The sequence below is a fragment of the Geotrypetes seraphini genome, chromosome 1 (assembly GCF_902459505.1).
Source record: "Geotrypetes seraphini chromosome 1, aGeoSer1.1, whole genome shotgun sequence".
NCBI lineage: Eukaryota > Metazoa > Chordata > Amphibia > Gymnophiona > Dermophiidae > Geotrypetes > Geotrypetes seraphini.
Window position 1 is genome coordinate 39,564,664 of NC_047084.1, and position 24,057 is coordinate 39,588,720.

Here is a 24,057-nt window from a genome sequence, read left to right on the forward strand (position 1 = left end):
AACCTAAACTTCTCGAGTTCGGTCGGATCAACCGGATACAAGAGCCGCATGGCCTTAGCCACCCTTAGACTGGATTCCGGCGTGACCCATTGCGCCGAGATCAGCTCCTGCATGGCTTCATGCACCGGAAAGGACTTAGGCGGCCTACGCGTTCCTGCCATCAGGGGGTTACCCGACACCTTAGTATCTTCCTGAGAGATATTCAAACTCTGCAAGGCCTTTGAAATTAAGGAAGAAAGTTCTTCTCTATGAAACAGACGGAGAGCGGAAGGGTCATCCACTTCCCTACCCGGGGGATCCTCTGCTTCCCAATCTAAGACCTCACCTTCCTCTAAAGACTCAGGAAGAGAAAAAAGGAGACCTAGGCAAATTATCCTCCGCGTCCGCGGTCGCGAGTCTGCGTTTCTTTGCTACCTGCGACCGCCCTGGTGACACCATCGCCCCCATAGTGGGTCTGGCAGTATTACCATTCCACCCAGCATTGGTAGAGGGCACCGGAAGGGCCAGACCGGCCACAGGTATCGGCAGGGCAGGCTGCGAGCCCTGTAACATAAATGCCTGGTGCAACAGCATAACAAATTCAGGCGAAAATGAGCCCAACTTAAGGGACGCTAAACCGCCCTGATCCGTGCCGTGGAGCGGAACCGCGCCTTCTTCCAGCGCTCCCGACTCCCCCACCGCTGCAGAACTCCCCTCCGCCGCGGAAGAGCCCTGCAGCACCCCCGAGTCGACCTCGAGCGGCGGGGACATCGAGCGAGCCTCCCTTACACGGGAAATGGCCACATCACATGCCTGCAGAAAAGCATCGTCTGCCGGTGCGTTCAAACACCCGGCAGAGCAACAGCCCGACAGTGTTCTGCGCTTTCCACAGCGCGAGCACCGCTGACCAGCCTCCGTTGCCATACCTCGTCCCGGCACCCTAACAAAAAACTTTTTTTTTTTTTTTCACACGCGGAGAACGCCGCCGAACGCCGACTCCGCCCACCAACTACCCCGGCACCCGGGAACGCGACCAAGAACCACGATAAACGAGTAAGTAAACTTACTCACCCAAATTTTCGGCCGCTCTACCCAAAGCCAGGTCACAGTTGGTAAATGCACTGGAAGCCGATTCAAACACTGCACGGCTCAGCACAAGCAGGAAGTCGGCCCCCTTTTTTTTTTTATTTTATACTGGAATGAAGAAAGCCAGAAAGCACTCCTGCAGCGTCTAAAGAAACCCCTCAATCAAACGGAGGGGAGGGTGGAGAAGGGACCTGGGAGGGCCCAGGTGTAACTCCCAAAGCCGGCACCGCTCAGCCAGGCACCCCTGACCTACTGAAGAGAGCTAGTCTCAACAGAGGAATCCCAAAAGAACACCAATCTATCCGGCAGCAGCCAGAATCCAGGAGCTAGAGAGTTAGCTCAACCCCTGCTGGGAGATAGAGCAAAACTGAATCAACAGGAGGAACACCAGGCTTTAAGGCCAACTGTTAATCAGTTCTCTATCTCCACCTGCTGGTCGATGTGAGCTATACCCACTAGTCTCTGGATTCATCTGCTGCTTTGCTATGGAAAAGTCAAATTTTATGGCAAAATATTTTTATTGCAAATATTTATGAGGGCACTATGCACTTTAAAAAGGAAATAAAAATAAAAATATAAATAATATGGGCGAATGAAGAAGCCGCAGTCATAGCCATTAAGAGTATTTTGTATCGCCAAAAAATGTGGGCGTACAAAAAATGGCATGTCTGAAGCCCGTTAAAAATTAAAAATTTAACAATTACTATAGAGGTGAAAGACAGTGGAGACATTAGTCTTTTAGGAGTTGACTACTCCTTCCTCCAGCATCTATAAAATGCACAAAGCAGCTTTATTCAGAAGGATACCATTAGACCTCAGTGGCATTTCAAGAAAATTGGAGGCATAAGAGAAACTGGTAGCAGCATTCTAATTTGAAACCTTAGGAGTCAGATTTTGCAGGCAATATAAAAAATAAGAGATACCAAAACAAATGTGACTAAGAAGAAAAAATTAAAATAATTTAAATTGAATCAGGTTGGGCAGACTGGATGGACCATTCGGGTCTTTATCTGCTGTCATCTACTATGTTAATATAGGGGAAAACAAGGGAAAATCCAAGCCTTCCCACAAAACACAAACCAGAATCAAATACATGAATATCCCAGGAAACAGAAGTAACATCAGACCTAGCAATAAAATGTGTTTAATCCTGTTCTCATGCAGCCAGAGCAGTGTTATATAGAAACCATACCAATACTGAAGAGAAACATAGTAAGGATCATTGTGAAATCTTTCTCAACTTGTATTCCTTTTTTCATTACCTAATGCAGTGTATCGCAAACAGTGTGCCATGGCACATCAGTGAACCTCCTGAGAGTTCAGGTGTGCTACGACACACTGACGAGGAGGAGTCATCCACGCTGGTTGAATGCCTACAGGATGTGCCTTTCGCAGCGAGAGGCACATCTGGTAGGAAGTCAGCCGACACAGATGAATCTCCTGACCGGCTTGTCTCCTCCTCTCCCAGCACCTCCTGGATCCCTCCACTGAAGCAGGCTGCAGCCAGATGGGCCAGATGCAGCCAAATGGGCACTTCTGGGTGCCTTCTGGCCAGGGCACTGAATTTAGGGCTATATTCATTAAGCAAACCGATCGTGTACCAATTGGTTTGCGACCACTTAACTATCAAATTTCCCTCCGGCATGATTCACTTACCTCTCCTGCGATCCGCTTGGAATCCTTGCATGCAAATGAGGTGAAATGCATGCAAATTGGACAGCAACCCAATTCACTACCCAAAATTTCAGATCCGACTGGGCTGGCCGCTCAACCCAAGAAGCGACTGCTGGAGACCAGTCAAAAACGTCTTTTCGACTCTCCAGCTCAATAGAAGCCCTGCTCTGCCCCATGTCTCCTGCCTGCTCACCCCAATCTTCCGGCCCAGCTTTCTGCCCTGAGCTCCTACTCTCTGCCACCTTCCCTGTAGGCAAGCCCGCGGATTTAAAGTGGGGCTGCACTGCGGGGAACGGCGGCAGATAGCAGGAGAGATCTGCCCGACACCCCCCAGGTTGCGATCTCTCCTGCCTGCCTGCCCTGCTCTGCTGCGCCCTCGTCCCCCCCTGGAGAAAAAAGCAGGAAGGATACCAACTCCCTCCTGCCATATTAAACCAGAATTTTTTAAAAAAAATTTTTTTTTAAAGTAGCGCGGCACTCCCCCCCCGACCGGCACGCCCCCCCCCCTCCCCGACACCAAAGTTGGGAGCAGGAGGGGTGCTTGGTCCCTTCTGCTCCTAGGCCTACCACCCCCTGCCCAATCCTGGTCGGGCCTGGCCCACCCTGGTACCTGTAAAATTGTTGGGAGCAGGAGGGGTGCCTGGTCCCTCCTGCTCCTTGGGCAAGGCTCCCCCAACATCTTCGGGAGCAGGAGGGGTGCCCGGACCCTCCTCCTGCTCCTACGCACCGGCATCTTCGGGAGCAAGAGGAAACTCCTCCTGTTCCTATTCTCCTGCCCTGCCGCCGTCCAATAGTGGCCTTAGGGCCCCCCAGCGCATCATCTGATGCACGAGGAGAGGCCTAAGGCATTGATTGGCTGAGGCGCCTCAGGCTCCTCCCTTTGGAGGGGCCGGGGCACCTCAGCCAATCAGGGATTTCCTTAGGGAGGAGTCTAGGGACGTTCCTGATTGGCAAAAACAATGGACCAGGACCGGGGGTTGGTAGGCCTAAGAGCAGGAGGGACCGAGCACCCCTCCTGCTCCTAACTTTGGTGTCGGGGAGGGGGGGGCCGTGCCGAGTTGGGGGAGGGAGGGAGTGCCATGCTGCTTTTTAAAAATTTAAAAAAAAATTCTGGATTAATATAATGGCTGGAGTGAATTGGTATCCTTCCTGCTTTTTTCTGTGTGTGTGTGTGGGGGGGGGGGGCAGCAGAGCAGGGCAGGCAGACAGGAGAGATCAGGGCCTAGGGGGGATGTCGGGCAGATCTCTCTTGCCTGCTCCCGGACTCTCCTGCTCTCTGCCGTCGTTCCCCACAGTGCAGACCCGCTTTAAAACCACAGGCTTGCACTGCAGGGAACGGCGGCAGAGAGCAGGAGAGTCCGGGAGCAGGCAAGAGAGATCTTTGCTGGGCTGAGCCCTAACAGCAGTGACAGGAGGCTGCTTCTCCTGTCACTACTGTCAGGGTGTGCGCATGAGCGTGGATCGCTCTGGCTGTGGGTAGGGGGCGTGCTAACGATCGTCCCCATTTGCATGCAGGCCTTTACTGAATCAGTCGGCTGGCATGCAATAGGAAACGGATCGTGCACGGTTTGGAGGTTTAGTGAATCCATCCCTTAGTGTGCCAACGGCCTGAAAGTTTGCGAGACACTGACCTAATGCATGACCTTTGGAAAAACATCTTCTATTTGGAATACCAATAGTTTCTTTAGATTACAGATATTTCTAAAAAGAACCAAAAAAATATGAGATTTTTCTACCCTCCTTTTACAGCCAAATGAAGTGCTAAAGCCATTCAAATTCATCAGTAAGAAAGAAAAAAAAATACAAAGGGCCCATACTAAAAAAACTAGTGAAGTTTGTCAAGGGCAAATAAGACCTGAAATAGGTAAAAATAATTTAAATGTTATAATAAAAGTAAAACAGAGAAGGTAGAGTGCATACCATATAAAACCTGTTCTTTTTAAAAGCTGTGCAGATAATGGTTGGGTCTGGTTGGACGCCGAGTAAAATAGGGTTATCAGAAGCCTTCATCTCCACTGTAGTTGCGGCATGATGTTTCTTGGCAACACCTTGGAAGAGAGCCAATTGTATCACCCTAATATTTTCTTGTTTGCCCAGGATACGAACACATCTACAGGATGAAAAACCAAAAACTGTCTTAATTTATCAAATGTATTGACAGCCTTTGTAATATGATTCTTACACACTCTACTTCACAGTAAAATGCACCTTACTACTTTTTAATTTTTTTAATTTATGCTAAATATAAAAAAACCTCAATATTTATCCAAGTTTAAGGAGCAGTTCACTATTTTCAGAGTGGATTATCACGTTATGCTTACAAAAATTTCTAACTTTGATCTCTCCTCCCACCCTACTCCCTTTGGTGTCACCCTATCAGCCTTTGGGCTAATCTTTAATTCTTAAGCCATTTCAAAAAAATATTCAAAGTATTTGAATGTAGAGCTGCCAAACAAGCCCCAACTCTAACTGAACTTCAAGTGCTGGAGCTTCGGGTCACCTCCCCTCTCCCAATTTGCTTCTAGGATCATCCTAGCCACTGTAAATCCCAATTTCAATCATTTGTCAGTTGGCCCCTCCACTCTGCAGTTTATCAACCTGATTTCCATGCGCTTGGGGAGTTTACTTTTCACCAGTTCTTCTAAAACGCCAACAATTATTTTCCAAAACTTATTTACTTCTACTACTATTAATCATTTCTATAACACTACTAAGTGCAAGCAACACTGAACACATTATATGCAGGTACTATCTCTGTCCCTAGCAGGTTCATAATCCAACTTTTATAACTGGGGCAATGGAGGGCCAAGTGACCTGCCCAGGGTCACAATGAGCCTATAGTAGGAGCTTTAGGATAAGGGGGTTATGAGTTAAAAGCAACTTTGAAAAAGTGGGCTTTTAGTCTGGACTTGAAAACTGCCAAGGATGGGGCTTCACGCGCTGACTCAGGCAGTCTGTTCCAGGCGTATGGTGTAGCAAGTAGGAAGGGAGGTAGTCTGCAGTTAGTAGTAAATAAGTAGGGCACAGACAAGAAAGACTTCCCCTATGGAACTACCACCACATGAGCCCTTAAGAGGGCTGCAAAGGCAGAAAGTGGCTGTTGGGGGCGGGGCAAACCGCCGATCTCGGGCTCCTCCGGTGCAGTGAAGGGGGATGCCTTGATCTTCCTTCCCCTTCACTGTGCTGGATTTTGACGCTGGGTTTTGTATTTCAGAGCCCTTAAGAGGGCTGCAAAGGCAGAAAGTGGCTGTTGGGGGCGGGGCAAACCGCCGATCTCGGGCTCCTCCGGTGCAGTGAAGGGGGATGCCTTGATCTTCCTTCCCCTTCACTGTGCTGGATTTTGACGCTGGGTTTTGTATTTCAGAGCCCTTAAGAGGGCTGCAAAGGCAGAAAGTGGCTCTGAAATACAAAACCCAGCGTCAAAATCCAGCACAGTGAAGGGGAAGGAAGATCAAGGCATCCCCCTTCACTGCACCGGAGGAGCCCGAGATCGGCGGTTTGCCCCGCCCCCAACAGCCACTTTCTGCCTTTGCAGCCCTCTTAAGGGCTCTGAATTGAAGATCCATCCGTGGAATCCAGCACAGTGAAGGGGAAGGAAGATCGAGGCATCCCCCTTCACTGCACCGGAGGAGCCCGAGATCGGCGGTTTGCCCCGTCCCCAACAGCCACTTTCTGCCTTTGCAGCCCTCTTAAGGGCTCTGAAATACAAAACCCAGCGTCAAAATCCAGCACAGTGAAGGGGAAGGAAGATCGAGGCATCCCCCTTCACTGCACCGGAGGAGCCCGAGATCGGCGGTTTGCCCCGCCCCCAACAGCCACTTTCGACACAGTCCCTCCTTCCTCCACCCCTCAAGCAAGAGAGTTTATCTTGCACTGCTCATTTAGGAGCTTTGCTCTCCTCAGCTCATTTGAGTGCTACTTTTTTTTTTTTTTTTTCTCAGCCCACTGCTGGTCGTCGAGGGGGAAGAAGAAAGGAAAGAAAGAAGGAAAGGGAAGGGAAGAAGAAAAAAAAAAAAATGGGGCGTGGCCTGATTGCCGCGGTGATTACACATATGGTGTAACGGCTCCTTACACCCGCACCTAGTTTTAAAATAAACCGTGCTATTATATCTTATATTTTTATACAATCGGATAGAACTTGATGCAAAGAACTTTAATTTGTATCTGAAACCGAATATCTCGGAGTTATTGAACTCATCTGCCTAATAAACAAAACAAATCAGATCGCCACAACTGGGGTCCCTGTCGACGCTTGTTGATAAGTGAGCCCTCTTTTAGTGCGCAACAACCCGTCATGCCAGTAAAATCGGCGAAAACGCCGAAACACAAAATTGATTACTCCATGCTCAAAATGGCGACGTCACCAATTCCCACTCCAACCTCGATACACTGGAGTGAATGGGCACAGGAAATTTCAAAAATGGTCACTAAATCCTTGGAAGATAAACTTCATAAATTACAATCAGCAGTTGACTGCATTAATGACCGCTTTGAAACACAGGCTGGCCGTATTACAGCAGTAGAACAGAGGATATCTGAAAATGAGGACGCAGTAATACATGAACGGGAGAGTGTGATTAGTTTACAGACCCAGGTGACAGCACTGACAGAACGTTTAGATGCTCAGGAGAACCGTCAGCGTCGTAATAATATACGAGTAGTGGGGCTACCTGAGCTCCAAGCAGACCAAGACCTCTATCACTTCTTCCAAGTTTGGCTACCAAAGCAACTTGGCCTGGTGACCCCAACGTCTGGTTTTTTATGCGAACGGGCACACCGTTTGGGCCAACGTACAAGTGATAACAACCACCCGCGAACAACGATTGCTAGATACATCAACTGGAAAGAAAAGGAGCTTATCATGCAAGCTTTTCGGAAATCTGGCCGGCTTGAATATAAAGGACAAAAATTGCTACTATTCAATGACTACTCTTTACATGTATCCTCCCTTCGTAAGGCGATGACACCACTATGCTCCATACTTCATCATCGAGGAGTGCGATTTGCACTTATATATCCTGCATCCTTACGCATTTGGTATGATGGGAAATCACACACCTTCACAGACACAATAACTGCTCAACAATTTATAGATTCTATACCTGTGACAGTAGCTGGCGGCGCCCTGGCAATGGATCCAACGGTCTAACTCCTTTTATTTTTGCATCTTTTAAACCTACCTTAGATTGATCAATATAGAGATATGACATCCTTCTTGGATAGCTCCAAATTCACTGTCTATTTTGTCTATTCATCTTCTTATAATTCGTAATGAATTGTATATACTATGTCATATATTCTGCTAAATCAAGCACACTAATCTCAAATTTTCTATTATTGAATAGGTGTGGAATTTATTAGTTGTTCCATATGTGTTATTATTCCGTGGTCACAGGATCACATTTAAAATGTTTTAAAATATGTAGAATAGTGTGGTCCATTCTCTTTCTAACCATATACTATGCTGATATTATTGATTTCTTTTCTTTTACTTTCACACTTTTTTTTATCTCTCTTCTTCTTAGACAGGAGTGTCTGCCCGAGCTTACAATTATATCAATTATTTTTCTGGACAGAGGAGATATAATCTATGATTCAACAATATATATCATATATTATGGCTGATTTACATGTTTTTTCCTTTAATGTGAATGGTCTTAACCATCCCATTAAAAGGAAAAAGATAGCTAATTATGTATCCAATAAACATCCTGATATAATTTATTTGCAGGAAACCCACCTCCTGCCTGCTGCTGCCTCGAAATTTCAACTAAAGGGATTTTCAACTCACTTATATTCCCCTGCAACTCATCAAAAGAAAAATGGTGTGTCAATATTTTTCAATGATAAACTATTTCCCGTTATTCACAATTTTAAAATAGACACTGAAGGAAGATGGTGTCTAGTACATGCTGCGATACACTCAACTAATTTTATTTTTCTTAATATATACGGCCCGGTCAAAGACCACCCAAACTTTTTCAAAGAGCTTCAGCTGGCGATAGTTGAATTTGATACTTGTTCTCTGATATTGGGAGGGGACTTTAATCAAATTCAAGATCTATATATTGATAGATCTTCTTCTTGTAAACCCTCCAAATCCAAGTCTTTCACAGCTCTTCATGCTTTAAAGGACGCCTTTTCTCTTGTGGATCCTTGGCGCTTGCTCTACCCGAAAGGTAGAGAATACACACATTTTTCACCTCCACATAATACATACTCGAGAATCGATTATTTTCTCTTATCCCCTTCTCTTATTCAAGATCTCACCAATACCATTATACATCCAATCTCTCTCACTGATCATGCTGCTATCTCTTTATATATATCCATCTCAGCCCCACATAAGGAATCCCCCTCATGGCGGCTAAACAACGCCTTACTGCTAGACGAGGAAATTATTGAAAAAATCAATTCTTTCACTGCGGAGTTTTTTGAAAATAATTCTAAAGATCCTGAAATTTGCCCTTCCATTGTCTGGGAAGCATACAAAGTAACCCTTAGAGGTGAATTGATTAAAATTGCCTCTTGGAAAAAGAAACAGTCCATGAGAAAGGAAAAAGATTTAGAAAACTCCATCAAAACCTTAGAATTACAACATATGTCTAACCACATACATGACCCAAATACTTTCCAACGTATTCAAAATCTTAAATATGAATACAATACTTTAGTTTCACATATAGCTAGGCGTGATATTTTTATCTCTAACTCTGGTCATTACATGGGAGATAATATAATGGGTCGTCCTTTGGCCAGATACCTTAAAAATAAATCTAAAAGACTACATATAACGGCTATTCAGAATTCATCAGGTCAATTAGTCAAAACCAGATCTCTAATTTCCTCTCAATTTGAAAAATTCTATACTTCTTTATACCAATCCGAATCTACCACTCCTGAAGCAGATATAGACTCATTTCTTACCTCCTTAACTCATCCGACCATTCCAGAATCTGTTAAATTGGAACTTGATTCTCCAATAACTATATTAGAAATTGAAACTGCCATATCTTCCTTACCTGCTGGGAAAGCCCCTGGCCCAGACGGCTTCACGAACGAATTCTTTAAACAATTTCGCACCCTACTAGCTCCTCATCTCCTTAAATATTATGACTTCCTCCACTCCACTCCGGACAAGCAATTCAATTTCACCGAGGCCACCATTGTAGTAATCCCTAAACCTGACAGAGATGACACTTTAGTTAAAAACTTTCGCCCCATCTCTCTCCTCAATTTAGACTACAAGATAATGGCAAAATTACTTGCATTAAGACTTACCAAAATAATCCCATTGCTTATACATAAAGATCAAACAGGGTTCATTAAACAAAGATATATAGGAGACAACCTGCGCCTATTTCACTATATTAACGCTCATGCTAAAACAATGTCAGACCCTGTAATAGGCCTAGCTATTGATGCTGAAAAAGCCTTTGACCGAGTGGAGTGGCCTTTCCTTTTCCATGTCCTGAAGTGGTATAATTTTGGCCCATTTTTTACAAACTGGATAAAAACACTATATCATCAACCCACAGCTCGTATTAGGATTAACAATTCTTTATCTAATAAATTTCCCCTCCATAGAGGTACTCGACAAGGCTGTCCTCTCTCACCATTGCTATTTAATTTAGTGTTAGAGCCACTCCTTTCAGCTATACGACAAAGTCCCTCAATTAAAGGTATTCCCTCCTCTGATCGAGATTTCAAATTAGCAGCTTATGCTGATGATGTTTTACTTTTTCTGAGAGACCCTTTATTCTCCCTTCCCAATCTTATTCACATTATCACTCAATACTCCCTCCTTTCCGGATACTCTGTTAATTGGGAGAAATCAGAGATCTTCCCTCTAAATGATAATATACTTCCATCAGATTTGGCTCATTTTCCTTTCTCATGGTCACATGAAGCTGTGAAATACTTGGGGATTTTAATACATAAAGATTCGGTTCATGCTCAAGATCTTAATATATCTAAAGTCAAAAATCTAGTTCTAAACACTACATCTCGATGGACTCCACTCTTTTTATCCTGGTGGGGTAGAATTGCATCCATCAAAATGACTCTGGCCCCTCAAATTAATTATATCCTTTCTATGCTCCCTCTGTTATGCCGGAAATCATTATTTAATTGGCTAAATATGAAAATATCTGAATTCATTTGGAACAAGAAAAAACCTCGAATTGCTCTCGCCAAACTGAAAGCCTCTAAGATCAACGGTGGTCTCAACTTTCCTGATTTCTATCACTATTATATTGCTTCATTAGCCAAATATGGAGCTTACTGGCTCACTAACTCCACCACTCAAAATCTTCCCACTCAAGATCTTCCTGCCTGGTTTGAAATGGAATGTTTTCTATGTACGCCTTTACACATCTCATGCTTACTAACGGTGTCAATACCAAGGCACTTAAAGAGATACTCTTTATTGGGTGCAACGCAGCATGCTCTTTATCTTATAGATACATTGACTGAAATCTCAGTTAATGTTAGTCCACTCATGTCCCTTTGGAACAATCCCAAAATTCAAAATCACAATAAATCTCTATCATGGAAAAGGTGGCAGCGGGCAGGTATATGGTTTGTCCATCAATTGTCTACCCTCAACTCGTTAGTTCCATTCGATATACTGTGCTCTACATACTCGCTGCCTCCTTCTACTTATTCACAATGGCGTTCTCTCACTGGAGTGTTGCCTTCTTTGCATATACGATTTGACTATATGACTTCCAAAAATACTATTTACAACTGGTCTTCTCTGTCTCTATTAAAAGGCAAGGCGATATCATCCTTCTACAACATTTTAAGAGATCACTCCTTCACTTTTTCACCTCACTCTATGAAGCACTGGGACGCTATACTTACCACTCCGCTTTCTGACATTGATTGGGAGCTTTTCTGGTCATCAACAAATCGCCCGCTTTTATCTTCTAGAGTATCACAATCAATGTACTTTCTTATGTGGCAGGCAATATGGACCCCACTTCGCATGTGGAAAGCTAACTTAAAGCAAGACTCTGTTTGCTGGAATTGTTTGAAAGAGGAAGGAACTCTTGATCATATGTTATTTCATTGTACTCTAGTCCGCTCTTTTTGGACCTATGTCTGGAACACCATACAATCTATTACTAACTGCTCAGAAGAAATCTCTATAGACATTGTAATCCTTCGATCTCAACACCCATGTTTCACACAATCAAATTGTCCACCTAAACTCATTGATACCATGTTGGTGACTGCTCTCATGCACATTCTAAAAAATTGGAAATCACCCTCGCTATTAGATTATACCTTTTGGTGGAACTCTCTGAGTATGTATCATAGATTTGAATCCTATGCATATGAGAAGAGAGTTACATTCCGATCCTGCATGAACTTGAAATACAACAAATCTCCATGGTCATTCTTAGACTCCTATGTACGCTCATCTTCTTAGACACTCCTGTTATCCTTTTCTTCTCCTCTCTTCTCTCTTTCATTTTTCTTTCCTTTTTCTTTCCTGCTCTCTCTCATCTTTATCTTATATATCCCTTACATACATTTTTAATAATTGGAGCCTTTGCTCCTATACAGTTAAACATAGATTTATATATTTTATATACAGAAAGCTTTATTTTGTTTCTATGTACTTTAAATGATTCTTGTATCCTTTAAAATACTTAATAAAAATTATTGAACTGGAACTACCACCACATACTATACTTCTTCTACTACTGCTTCTATAGCATGATTACATATACACAGTGCTGTACACAAACATTTATGTATCATAGTTCCCTCATCCCTAAACACTCTCCCTCATGAGGTTGTGATGCTAAATCAAGGCTAAAATGCATATTGGACATATCCCTCTGCTAGCAGTCATAATATATAAGAACACAATGTAGTCTGCAATGTCAATCTCATTATGAATCCTGTAATTTTTTGTAACACAGTTTATCCCAGGACAAGCAGGCAGCCTATTCTCACATATGGGTGACGTCACCGACGAAGCCTCGATGCGGAAGCCTCGCAAGCAGACTTGCTTGTAGAAACTAGAAGTTTCGAGTTAGCCGCACCAGGCATGCGCGAGTGCCTTCCCGCCCAGCACAGGGTGCGTCTCCTCAGTTCGCAGTTTTCCGTGAAGCCGAGAAGTCCGTCTTTGACTCTCTGCGTTTAACTTACTTACTTCGTGCCTTCTCTCACCCCAGTTTGTGTTATTTTTCTTCACGAATCGCTGTACTTACTTTATTTATTTTATTTCTAGTTTAAAAAAAAAAAAAAATTATTTCCTCTGTTCGGCTGCCGGGGTAGGCCGCTCGGCTGCAGCCCAAGGGCTTCGACCTTGCAGCGGCTGTTTTTCCTTCTATGTCCCAGCCAGCTAAAGGCTTCAAGAAGTGTAGCCAGTGCCAGCGTGCGATTTCTCTCATGGACCCACATAACAGGTGCTTCAAGTGCCTTGGGCCACATCACCTGAAGTTGTGCGAGCACTGTGCTACTCTTCAACCTCGAGCCCTTAAACGTCGTCTACTTTCAGTGGAGAAGCTCTTCCAGATGGATTTGACCACTTCCTCAATTCCGAAGCCGACCTCGGTCTCGCCTTCGACCGAGGGCCCTCCTGTCTCCACTGCTTAGACCTCGAGCCTCATCAGACCTTCCTCGTTTGCAGCGGCTCTTTCTTTGACTATGTCTGCTGTATATTCCCCTATTATCTTCAGGTCAGATAGCTCAACAGACAATTCCACCGGTGGTGCTTAAGACTTCTAAGTCGAAGCACATTTCCACTGCCTCGGTGGAACCTCCAGCCAAGGCAGGTGGCCCAGTTTCAGATGCGGATCCATCCTTGCTGGCTTCTTTCCAGACCATGTTAGAGCAGCAATTTGTTCAATTCCTCACCAAAATGGGACTGAAGCTAGCTACTCTAATCCAGCCTGGGAATTCTACAGACTCCCACGAGGTCGAGCCTCTTCCTATGCCTCAGTCTGAGTCTACACACTCTATGCAGGGAGCAGAATCTCTGCGAGTGTCTGGTCTGGCATCTAAGCATGTGAAGCAAGGAGCAGATTCTTTTCAAGTGCCTCGGCAGGCATCCTCACATTCCATACAATGAGCAGAGTCTTTGGGAGTGCATCGAGATTCCTCCATCAAGCCTCTGGAGCTTTGATCCACAGCCTCCAGTCCTATCCATTCCTTGGTGGCATCGGCTGCTTCTCTCTCTGTGGCGAAGTCCCTTGATCTTCGAAATCTGCTTCCAAGCACAGTTCTCACTGATGATCGAGACCTTCATCGAGGCATCCTTCCAGGCATAGTTCTACTTCTAAAGAGCGTCCTTCTTCAAGTAAGCCTCGATCTATACCTACTTCTACTACTACTTCTACTTCTTCTACCACCAACTCCTCGATCGAGGTCTCCACTTGCAAACCTTGAGGACTCAGCGGTTTCGGTTGCTCCGTCCAAGTCTCCCTATTCTTTTGATGCCTTTTTTCCAGCCGAAGCTTCATCTTCGACCCAGGCTGCCTCGACAACCTCAAGTCCTTCTCGAGGCAAGGCACTATTGGATCTTTCTCCTCTTTTCTTCGTCAGATGGCTGTTGACTTGGATTTTCAATTGGATGCTGGTTCCAAATACTCTAAGGAGTATCTTGAAGTCATACATCTTCCTCAACCTCCGGCAGAGTCACTTAAGCTTCCTCTTCACAAGCTTTTGTCTCAAACTTTTACCAGATGCCTGGAGACTCCTTATGCAATTCCAGCTGTTCCAGACAAATTAGACTCCAGATATAAAACTCTCCATTGTAAAGGATTTGAGAATTCACAGTTATCTCATCAATCCCTACTTGTGGAGTCTTCCTTGAAAAGATCCCATCCTTCCAAGGTTTATACTACCGTTCCTCCAGGAAGAGAAGGGAAAACAGGAGGTTTTACTCCCATTATTTCCTTGTTCCAAAGAAGACAGGCGATCTGCGACCCATTCTGGATCTCAAGGCTCTCAACAAATTTTTAGTCAAAGAAAAATTTTGCATGTTATCCCTGGCATCCCTTTATCCCCTCCTAGATCAGAATGACTGGTTATGCTCTCTGGATCTCAAGGAGGCTTACACTCATATTCCCATTCATCCGGCCTCCCGCCAATATCTCAGATTTCGGATGGGGAAGCTGCATTATCAATACAGAGTGCTGCCCTTTGGCCTGGCTTCATCTCCCAGAGTGTTCACCAAGTGCTTGGTAGTGGTAGCCGTAGCTCTCAGAAACCATGGTCTTCAGGCATTTCCCTACCTGGACGACTGGCTCAAAGATTCAACCTCTCAAGGGGTTGTTGTAGCAACCCAACGGACTACGTGGTTCCTACAGAGTTTGGGATTCGAAATCAACTTTCCCAAATCCCAACTTCAACCCTCTCAGAATCTACAATTCATCGGAGCTGTTCAGGACATTATCCAACTCAGAGCATTCCTTCCGTAACAACGTCTGGAAGCTCTCCTTCAACTTTGTCATGCAGTGTCTTCCTGCTCTTCAATCTCAGCGAGACACATGATGGTACTACTGGGTCACATGGCCTCCACAGTACATGTGACTCCTTTTGCCAGACTTCACCTCAGAATTCCTCAGTGGACCCTTGCATCTCAGTGGACGCAGGTTTGCGACCCACTTTCTCGACATATAAGTCACTCCATTGAAGCAGTCTCTCCATTGGTGGATGCTCTCTTCCAATCTCTCCAGAGGCTTGCTTTTTCAAGCACCCCCCATCAGAAAGTCCTCACGACAGATTCTTCGACCTACACTTGGGGCGCTCATCTCGATGGTCTCCGTACACAAGGCCACTGGACCAGTACGGATCGTCAATGTCACATCAATCTGTTGGAACTCAGAGCGATTTTCAAGGCTCTCAACGCTTTTCAACATCTTCTTCATGACCAGGTAGTCCTCATTCGGACGGACAACCAAGTTGCCATGTATTATGTCAATAAACAGGGAGGGACGGGATCTTCCTCCCTTTGTCAAGAAGCTCTGAAGGTTTGGGACTGGGCAATCTGCCACAACACCTTCCTCAAAGCTGTCTATATCCAAGGGGCGAAAAATTGCTTGGCGGACAACTTGAGTCATCTTCTGCAACCTCACGAATGGACACTCCATTCCTCGCCTCTTCATCACATTTTTTCACAGTGGGGAACGCCTCAGATAGATCTCTTTACAGCTCCCCACAACCACAAACTGCCTCAGTTCTGCTCCAGGATATATTCTCCTCATCGCCTCGAGGCAGATGTTCTGGAATGGACAAATTTTTTCCTCTATGCATTCCCTCCATTCCCTCTCATTCTCAAGACTCTGGTCAAGTTGAAGAACGATCATGCCACCATGATCCTGATTGCTCCTCGGTGGCCGAGACAACCTTGGTTCTCCCTTCTACTTCAACTCAGCAGCAGGGAGCCATACTGTCTACCAGTTTTTCCATCTCTGCTTACACAGAGTCAGGGATCTCTGATTCATCCCAACCTGCAGTCTCTACACCTGACAGCTTGGTACCTCTCAACATGACTCTTCTTCAGTTTTCTCAACCTGTCAGAGACATTTTAGGGGCTTCTAGGAAGCCTACCACTAGACAATGTTATCACCAGAAATGGACTAGATTTTCTACGTGGTGTTTTTCTCACGATAAGGAGCCTCAACATTCCTCCTTATCTTCTGTTTTGGACTACCTTTTGCACTTATCCACCTCTGGCCTCAAGTCTACATCGATCCGAGTCCATCTAAGTGCAATTGCTGCTTTCCATCAGCCTATTGAAGGGAAATCACTCTCTGCTCTGGTTTCTAGATTTATGAAGGGACTTTTCAATGTCAAACCTCCTCTCAAACCGCCTCCAGTGGTTTGGGACCTCAATGTTGTTCTTGCTCAACTGATAAAGCCTCCATTTGAACCAATTGATAAGGCTCATCTCAAGTATCTCACTTGGAAAGTGGTGTTTCTCATTGCCCTCACTTCTGCTCGAAGAGTCAGTGAGCTGCAAGCTTTAGTTGCTGATCCACTTTTCACTGTTTTCCATCATGACAAGGTGGTCCTTCATACTCATCCTAAATTCCTTCCTAAAGTGGTTTCGGAATTTCATCTCAACCAATCCATTATTCTCCCAGTGTTCTTTCCAAAGCCTCATTCTCATCCTGGAGAATAAGCTCTTCTTACTCTGTCCTGTAAACGTGCTTTGGCCTTCTATTTGGAACGCACCAAACCACACAGAACTGCTCCTCAACTTTTTGTCTCTTTCGATCCAAACAAGTTGGGACATCCAATCTCTAAACGTACCATCTCCAACTGGATGGCTGCTTGTATCTCTTTCTGCTATGCCCAGGCTGGATTACCCCTACACAGTAGAGTCACAGCCCATAAGGTCAGAGCAATAGCAGCTTCAGTAGCTTTCCTCAGATCTACACCTATTGAGAAAATTTGCAAAGCTGTTACTTGGTCCTCGGTTCATACTTTCACTTCCAGACGGGATGGTCATTTTGGCCAGACAGTATTACATAATTTATTCTCCTAAATTGCCAATGCTCCCACCATCCCATTCTGGTTAGCTTGGAGGTCACCCTTATGTGAGAATAAGCTGCCTGCTTGTCCTGGGATAAAGCACAGTTACTTACCATAACAGGTGTTATCCAGGGACAGCAGGCAGCTATTCTCACAACCCACTCACCTCCCCTGGTTGGCTTCTCTGCTAGCTATCTGAACTGAGGAGACGCGCCCTGTGCTGGGCGGGAAGGCACTCGTGCATGCGCAGTGCGGCTGACTCAAAACTTCTAGTTTCTACAAGCAAGTCTGCTTGCGAGACTTCCGCATCGAGGCTCCGTCGATGACATCACCCATATGTGAGAAAAGCTGCCTGATGTCCCTGGATAACACCTGTTAATGTAAGTAACTGTGCTAAATGTCAGCAAATAAAGACCTCCACAGTCCATCTAGTCTGCCCATATCAGGAACCACTGGAAACACTTAGGCCCAGATTCACTAAAGATAGCGACTCAATTGCTGTTGGCCGATTCTCTGGCTGATTTTTAAACAGCAATTGATTCACTATCAAGTTTGCATGCAAACTCACCGACTCAGTCGCAGTGGTGACAGGAGAAGCATCCTCCTGTCACTGCTGTCAGGGGTCCTGCCGGGTTTTAAAAAATTTTTTTTTTATGGCACAGAAATTTTGGGTGTATTACCCATGCAAAATATCTGCCCAATAACCCCCCCACCGACTAAGCGCCCCCTCCCTCTCCTGAACCCAAAAAAATGGCAGGAGGGATGCCTACTCCCTCCTGCTATCACACGCTCCCCCCCTGCGAATATGGCAGGAGGGATACCCACTCCCTCTCCCCCCCGAGCACTGATACGGCAGGAGGGATGCCCACTCCCTCCTACCAAAGAGCCCCCCCCGCTGTCGCCATCACTGCCCTCCCCGTACCTTTAAGTCGGGAGCAGGAGGGGTGCTCAGTCCCTCCACCGTCAGGATGGGTCTTAAGCCCCGCCCCAGATGCACAGGGAGGGGCCTAAGGCACTGATTAGCTCAGGCACCTCGGGCTCCTCCCTTGGGAGGGGCCTGAGGCATCTGAGCCAATCAGGAACTTCCTTAGGGAGGAACTTAAGGAAGTCCCTGATTGGCCATTGTTTTGGCCAACCAGGGACTTTCTTAGGCTCTTCCCTAAGGAAGTCCCTGATTGGCTCAGACTCCTCCCAAGGGAGGAACTCTGCCTCAGGCCCCTCCCAAGAGAGAAGTCCGAGGCACCTGAGTCAATCAGAGCCTTAAGCCCCTTCCTGTGCATCACATCATGCACTGGGATGGGGCCTAAGGCCTGCACTGAGCAGGAGGAGGCCGGAGAAGGCGGGTTTGACTGGGCACCCCTCCTGCTCCCGATTTAAAGGTACGGGGGGGAGGAGGTGACGGCAGGAGGGAGTGGGCATCTCTCCTGCCATCATTTTGGGGTTTGGGTGGGTCGCCGCAATTGTTGGGGGAGGGGGGATGCGTCGGCAGACAGGTCTACAGCTGTCAGGTTTTAGGTTCGTAAAACCATTTCAAAATAGCCAAGCAAATGTTAATGAATAAATCGCTTGGCTATTTTGTATGGAGTTTTATAAATTTACATGGCCAATTTGGAAAATGGACGTTCAAGGGGAAAAACACGTGATGGGCCGTTTAGTGAATTGGGTTGGTTAGCCATGATTGTCGTGGTTAGCCGCGATTGTCTCATCACCCAGTTCCAGAAGTGAGAAGTCCTGGCCAAACCTGGTTTTGAACTCACCCCCCCAAAGTTGTGTGGGCTTTATAGTCCCTGATTCTACCCATTGAAATCCATCTTAATATTTCTGATCTCTTTCCTAAACATGAATAATAAACTCCATCCACCCAAGTTAAATATAAATTGCAGACACATACCGATTGGTTTCCACATTTATGACTTTAATTCCCAGCATGGTCCCATACAGCAAGAAGTGTCCAGTCTCATCAAAAATGACATTAATCAATCTTATTGCATCCACCTTCTCCAGCTCACGTTCCACAGCCATACGTCGGCCAAACTCCATGTCTGGGAGCTGCTGCCTCATCTGCTGCAACTCAGTAAACATCTACAGAGAAACCAGTCATTAGAAAAATCTTTAGCACTGGGAGGACTAGATTAGCATACAAGTCAGAAGTTTTGGATTATATATGGCTTTTGGAAATACAATTCAAATCAGATATCTGAACACTGTATTTCCAATTCCTGTATTGGTTCATTAAATGTTATTTTTATCTTTAACTCACTTTTTTTGCATATGGGTGAAAACTAGACCAGATAAGACCTCAACTATGCCTTGCTAATATGTTTACTAAAGTTCTGTAGAAGGAAAACAAAACATTTTTTCAAATCTAGGTAGTTTAAAGATGCAAGAGTACTATTGTAGACATGCAATGGGGAAAATGTATTCATACCAAATAATTTCCTTTTCTTAAGCTCTATTAGACCTATCTGCACCGCTAGGTTGTTACAATTTTCTACCAGCAGATGGAGGTAGAGACACTGAACTATTCCAATGACATCATCTGTATGAGAGGTGCAGATTGAAAGCCTTCAGTAGACATATGCCAAAGCAAAACAGATACTAAAAGCTCACTTAAAACATTTGTTTAATCCTTAGGAAACCTCTGTAGAACACACTAGAAATCATAAATCAAACCTGTACATCTCTTAATACACTAAGAGAGCAGATCATGACCCCAGAGACCCCATGCCGCAGACCACCACACCAGTCCATATCACTGAGATATACAAAAAGGAGTCATTTAAAGCAGTGTTTCTCAACCTTTCAAGCCAAGTACCCCCTAAGCCTAACAAATACCGAGTACCCCCGCCCAAGCTCCGCCCCAGACCCACCAAAACCCCGCTCCTGACTCCATAATACTAATTGCAATGCCATTTCTTCTATTTACTTTTATAAAACAACCAATCTCAGCCTAGGTCTTGGTTTCTTATAAACTTCTTCCATTTATTTTTAATATACAAACAATAACCTTATTAACAATACAGAATGGTAACCCACAAAATTAAAATAGATATCAAAAACAGTTATGTTTCACTCCCCATAAAGTAAACTGTCTGGCCTCTTGTCAGCTGGTGTGTTCTTACTGATCATAGTGACTAGTCAGATTCCTTTTTCATTTTCCGCTGAGGATGACGGCAGCTGCAGGGATTGCTATAGCACCAGCTGGGGGGAGAAGGCCTTGGCAGCCCGACAGGCCTTGGCGGCAGGGGGGCAAATCTTGGCGGCGGAAGGGCAGGCCTTCACGGTGGGGAGGCAGGCTTGTGCAGAGGGAGGAGGAGGAGGAAGAGTGCCTTCGTGGCAGGAGGCAGGCCTGTGCAGAGGGAGGAGGAGGAAGAGAAGGGAAGGGAGATGCCAGACCTGGGGTGAAGGGAAGAGAAAGACCAAACCAAAAAGAGGGGGAGGAAAGCAGAGGAGAGGTGCTGGACTGAGGGAGAGAGAAATGCAAGACCACAAGGAGAAGGGTACAAGAGGGACAGATACTGTTCCAAAGTAGGTGGGCAGGGTGCAGGATGGCAGGAGAGATAGTAGGAGAAAGCCTGTACATGGGGAAAGCTGTACAGAGATGGAAGATGGATGGTTAGCATGGAGAAAGAAAGATACAGAAATAATTAATAGTAATAGTAGTAGATATTGGTATTTAGAAGATGAGTTGGAGTTTGGAATTGAAAGCAGCTTCAAAGAAGTAGGCTCTGAATCTGGATTTGAATACTGCCAGAGATGGAGCTTAATGTACCGAGGTGGGAGGGTTGTGAGAATATCTGCCTGCTGTCCCTTGATAACACCTGTTACATGTAAGTAACTGTGCTTTATCCCAGGACTACCAGGCAGCATATTCTCACAGATGGGACTACCAGCTACTTCAAAAATGATGAAGGAAAGTTGGCACTTAAAACAGAAAATAAATTTTGTACAACTGCTTGACCGAACAAACATTAATGGGATGTGAAAGTATGCATTGAGGACCAGGTGGCTGCTTTACAAATGTCCTCAACAGGAGTGGAACAGAGAATAGCAACTGAGGCTGCCATTGTTTTAACTTTGTGTGCTGTGACATGACCTTTCAATGGTAGCCCAGCCTCTGCATAGCAGAGGGAGATACAGTCTGCCAACCATGTAGAAATCGTTCTCTTGGTAACCGGAGCTATTTTAGATTTGGTCCTTATTACAGGAGTTAACTGTGTTGGGGCTGCTGGGAAACAGTGATAAGAACATAAGAAGTTGCCCCCGCTGAGTCAGACCAGAGGTCCATCTTGCTCAGCGGTCCGCTCCTGCGGCGGCCCATCAGGCCTAGTGCCTGAACAGTGGTCCCTGATTAATTTTGTAACTTACCTCTAATCCCATCCCTATAATCTACCTAATCCCATCCATAATGTGATCAAATTTGAGCTGATACCTGGAATGATGTCGCTAAAGAAATCTACTGTAGCAGCATTTAATTTTCAAAATGGCGATTACGATAAAATGAGGAAAATGGTCAAAAGAAGCTAAAAGGATTAATTAGAAAGGTTAGGACTGTAATCCAGGCATGGATGATATTTAAAAATACCATCATGGAAGCCCAGACCGGATGTATTTCACGTGTTAACAAAGGTGGAAAAAAGAAAAAACGAGAGCTGCATGGTTAAAAGGTGAAGTGAAAGAGGCTATTAGAGCCAAAAAAAACCCTATATTTAAAAAAATGGAAAAAGGATCCAAATGAAGAAAATAAGAACAGACATAAGCAATGGTAAGTTAGATGCAAAGCATTGATAAAGAAAGCTAAGAAAGAATATGAAAAGAAACTTACCAAAGAGGCAAAAACTCATAGTAACTATTTTTAGGTACATCATAAGCAGAAAACTTGTGAGGGAATCTGTGGGACCGTTGGATGATCATGGAACAAAAGGGGCCATAGCAGAGAGACTGAATGAATTCTTTGCTTCAGTCTTTATGGAAGAAGATGTAAGAAATCTACCTGAATTGGAAATGGTTTTTAAGGATGATGAGGTGGAGGAACTGAAATAAATCCAAGTGAATCTGGAAGATGTACTAAGCTAAATCGACAAGTTAAAAAGTAATAAATCGCCTGGCCCAGATGGTATACATCCCAGTGTACTAACAGAACTCAAACATGAAATTGCTGTCCTGCTATTGTTGATCTTTGACCTGTCAATAAAATTGTCTATAGTACCTGAAGATTGGAGGGTGGCCAATGTTACACTGATATTTTAAAAGGGTTCCAGGGGAGAAACGGGAAATTACAGACCGGTATATCTGACAAGTGGCGAGTAAAACAGTAGAAATAAATATAAAAAAATAAAAATGTGGAACACGTAGGAAAACATGATTGAATGGGACAGAGTCAGCATGGGTTCAGCCAAGGAAAATCTTGCCTTACCAATCTGCTGGACTTCTTTGAAGGTATATCTAAACATGTGGATAAAGGTAAGCTGGTTGATATAAAGTAGTATATAGGTTGTCATTCTAAATGTCAAAGGTGTCAAATTTTCGCCATCACATTAGATTTAACGAGTTGTTTTATGCATCCAGTGACGGGTAAAATGTATTCTATTCATTTTTATACCACCTGTCTTACTGATTATGTAGTATATTTAATAATATGCCCATGTCAGAAGATCTATGTGGGCCAAACATCATGCCCCTTTAAAACACAGATGACGGAACATAAAAGCTGTCTTCATACAGGTAAACTGCAGCCTCTAATTGTTGCTCATTGTCAAGAGTTTAACCACATTTTCGACGATTTAAGGTGCTGTGTAATAGATCATGTCCCCATGAGTTACAGCAAGAGACAACGTTTGCTTTTGCAAAGAGAATTATTTTGGATTTATACTCTGGAAACTGATGAACCCGGAGGGTTAAATTCTAAAACTGAATTGCATCATATATTATGACACAAAAATATGGTTTTTACCATCATTTTGTTTTTTTATTTTGAAATTACATCACATACGATCTCATCCAATCCTGTTGCATTACACGTGATTACAACGAATGGATTTAAGAGGTAGGGCATTTTCCACTGTCTGTGTTCAAGGAGCCGCCATATTTAATCCTGGAGTCAGTTTGAAAGTACGCCGGGGTTTTTTTTGTCCTATTGAATGAAGAGGAGATAGAACAGTTGTCCTACAGACGTTAAGTATTTTGCACATTTTTATGTCTGTTTTGTAGGATTGACCGCCGTTTTCATCCTGAGGCAGCTTATGATTAGCGAAACGCAGCCATTGTCGATGTGTGGTGTGTCTTTATATCTATCCTCTTGTGACATTGCTCTTTGAGGTCACCCTAGGCACCAGTAGTTCTAAGCATTAAGCGGACCTTCATCCACTTGCATTGCACAAGGCTTTTTCTTTGTTTGAAATATTAAATGAGGAGGTTTTCTATGCCAATGATTTAAATGTACCCCGGTTAGTCTCCACCTGTTTACAACCTGAGTTATCGGTTTGGTGGAGGGGGATATGAGGCTTTTTCCTACCTCTAGTTAATTTTTATAGAAGCGTTTTTGAGGTGCTGATTGTGGATTGCCCACCTCTGGCTGTGGAATCTGGTGCCTGCGGTAACATTAAGTACTTTCTTTACGGTTTCAAGTTTCAAGTTTATTAACATTTTTGATTAATCGCTTAATCTTGCTTCAAAGCGATGTACATATTAAATTACAATTTTAAAATAAAAATTACAATTTTAAAGATAAAAACAAAAAACATTAATTAATATATATTTAACCATTAAAATAAATAGAACTATATACGAACTAACAAACATGAATACAGAGGAAAAGGG

The 24,057-nt window shown here is 44.4% G+C and overlaps 1 protein-coding gene across 1 annotated transcript in view; it reads right to left on the reverse strand.

Moving 5' to 3' along the window:
- The window catches only part of PPWD1 (peptidylprolyl isomerase domain and WD repeat containing 1), a 122,241-nt gene that overhangs the window by 48,165 nt on the left and 50,019 nt on the right, over positions 1–24,057 (reverse strand). Inside the window, exons 6-7 of the mRNA XM_033930233.1 lie at positions 19,130–19,320; positions 4,660–4,849 (exon numbers count right to left, since the gene is read on the reverse strand). Coding sequence (XP_033786124.1) covers positions 4,660–4,849; positions 19,130–19,320 — 381 coding nt within the window. The remainder of the gene's footprint in view (positions 1–4,659; positions 4,850–19,129; positions 19,321–24,057) is intronic.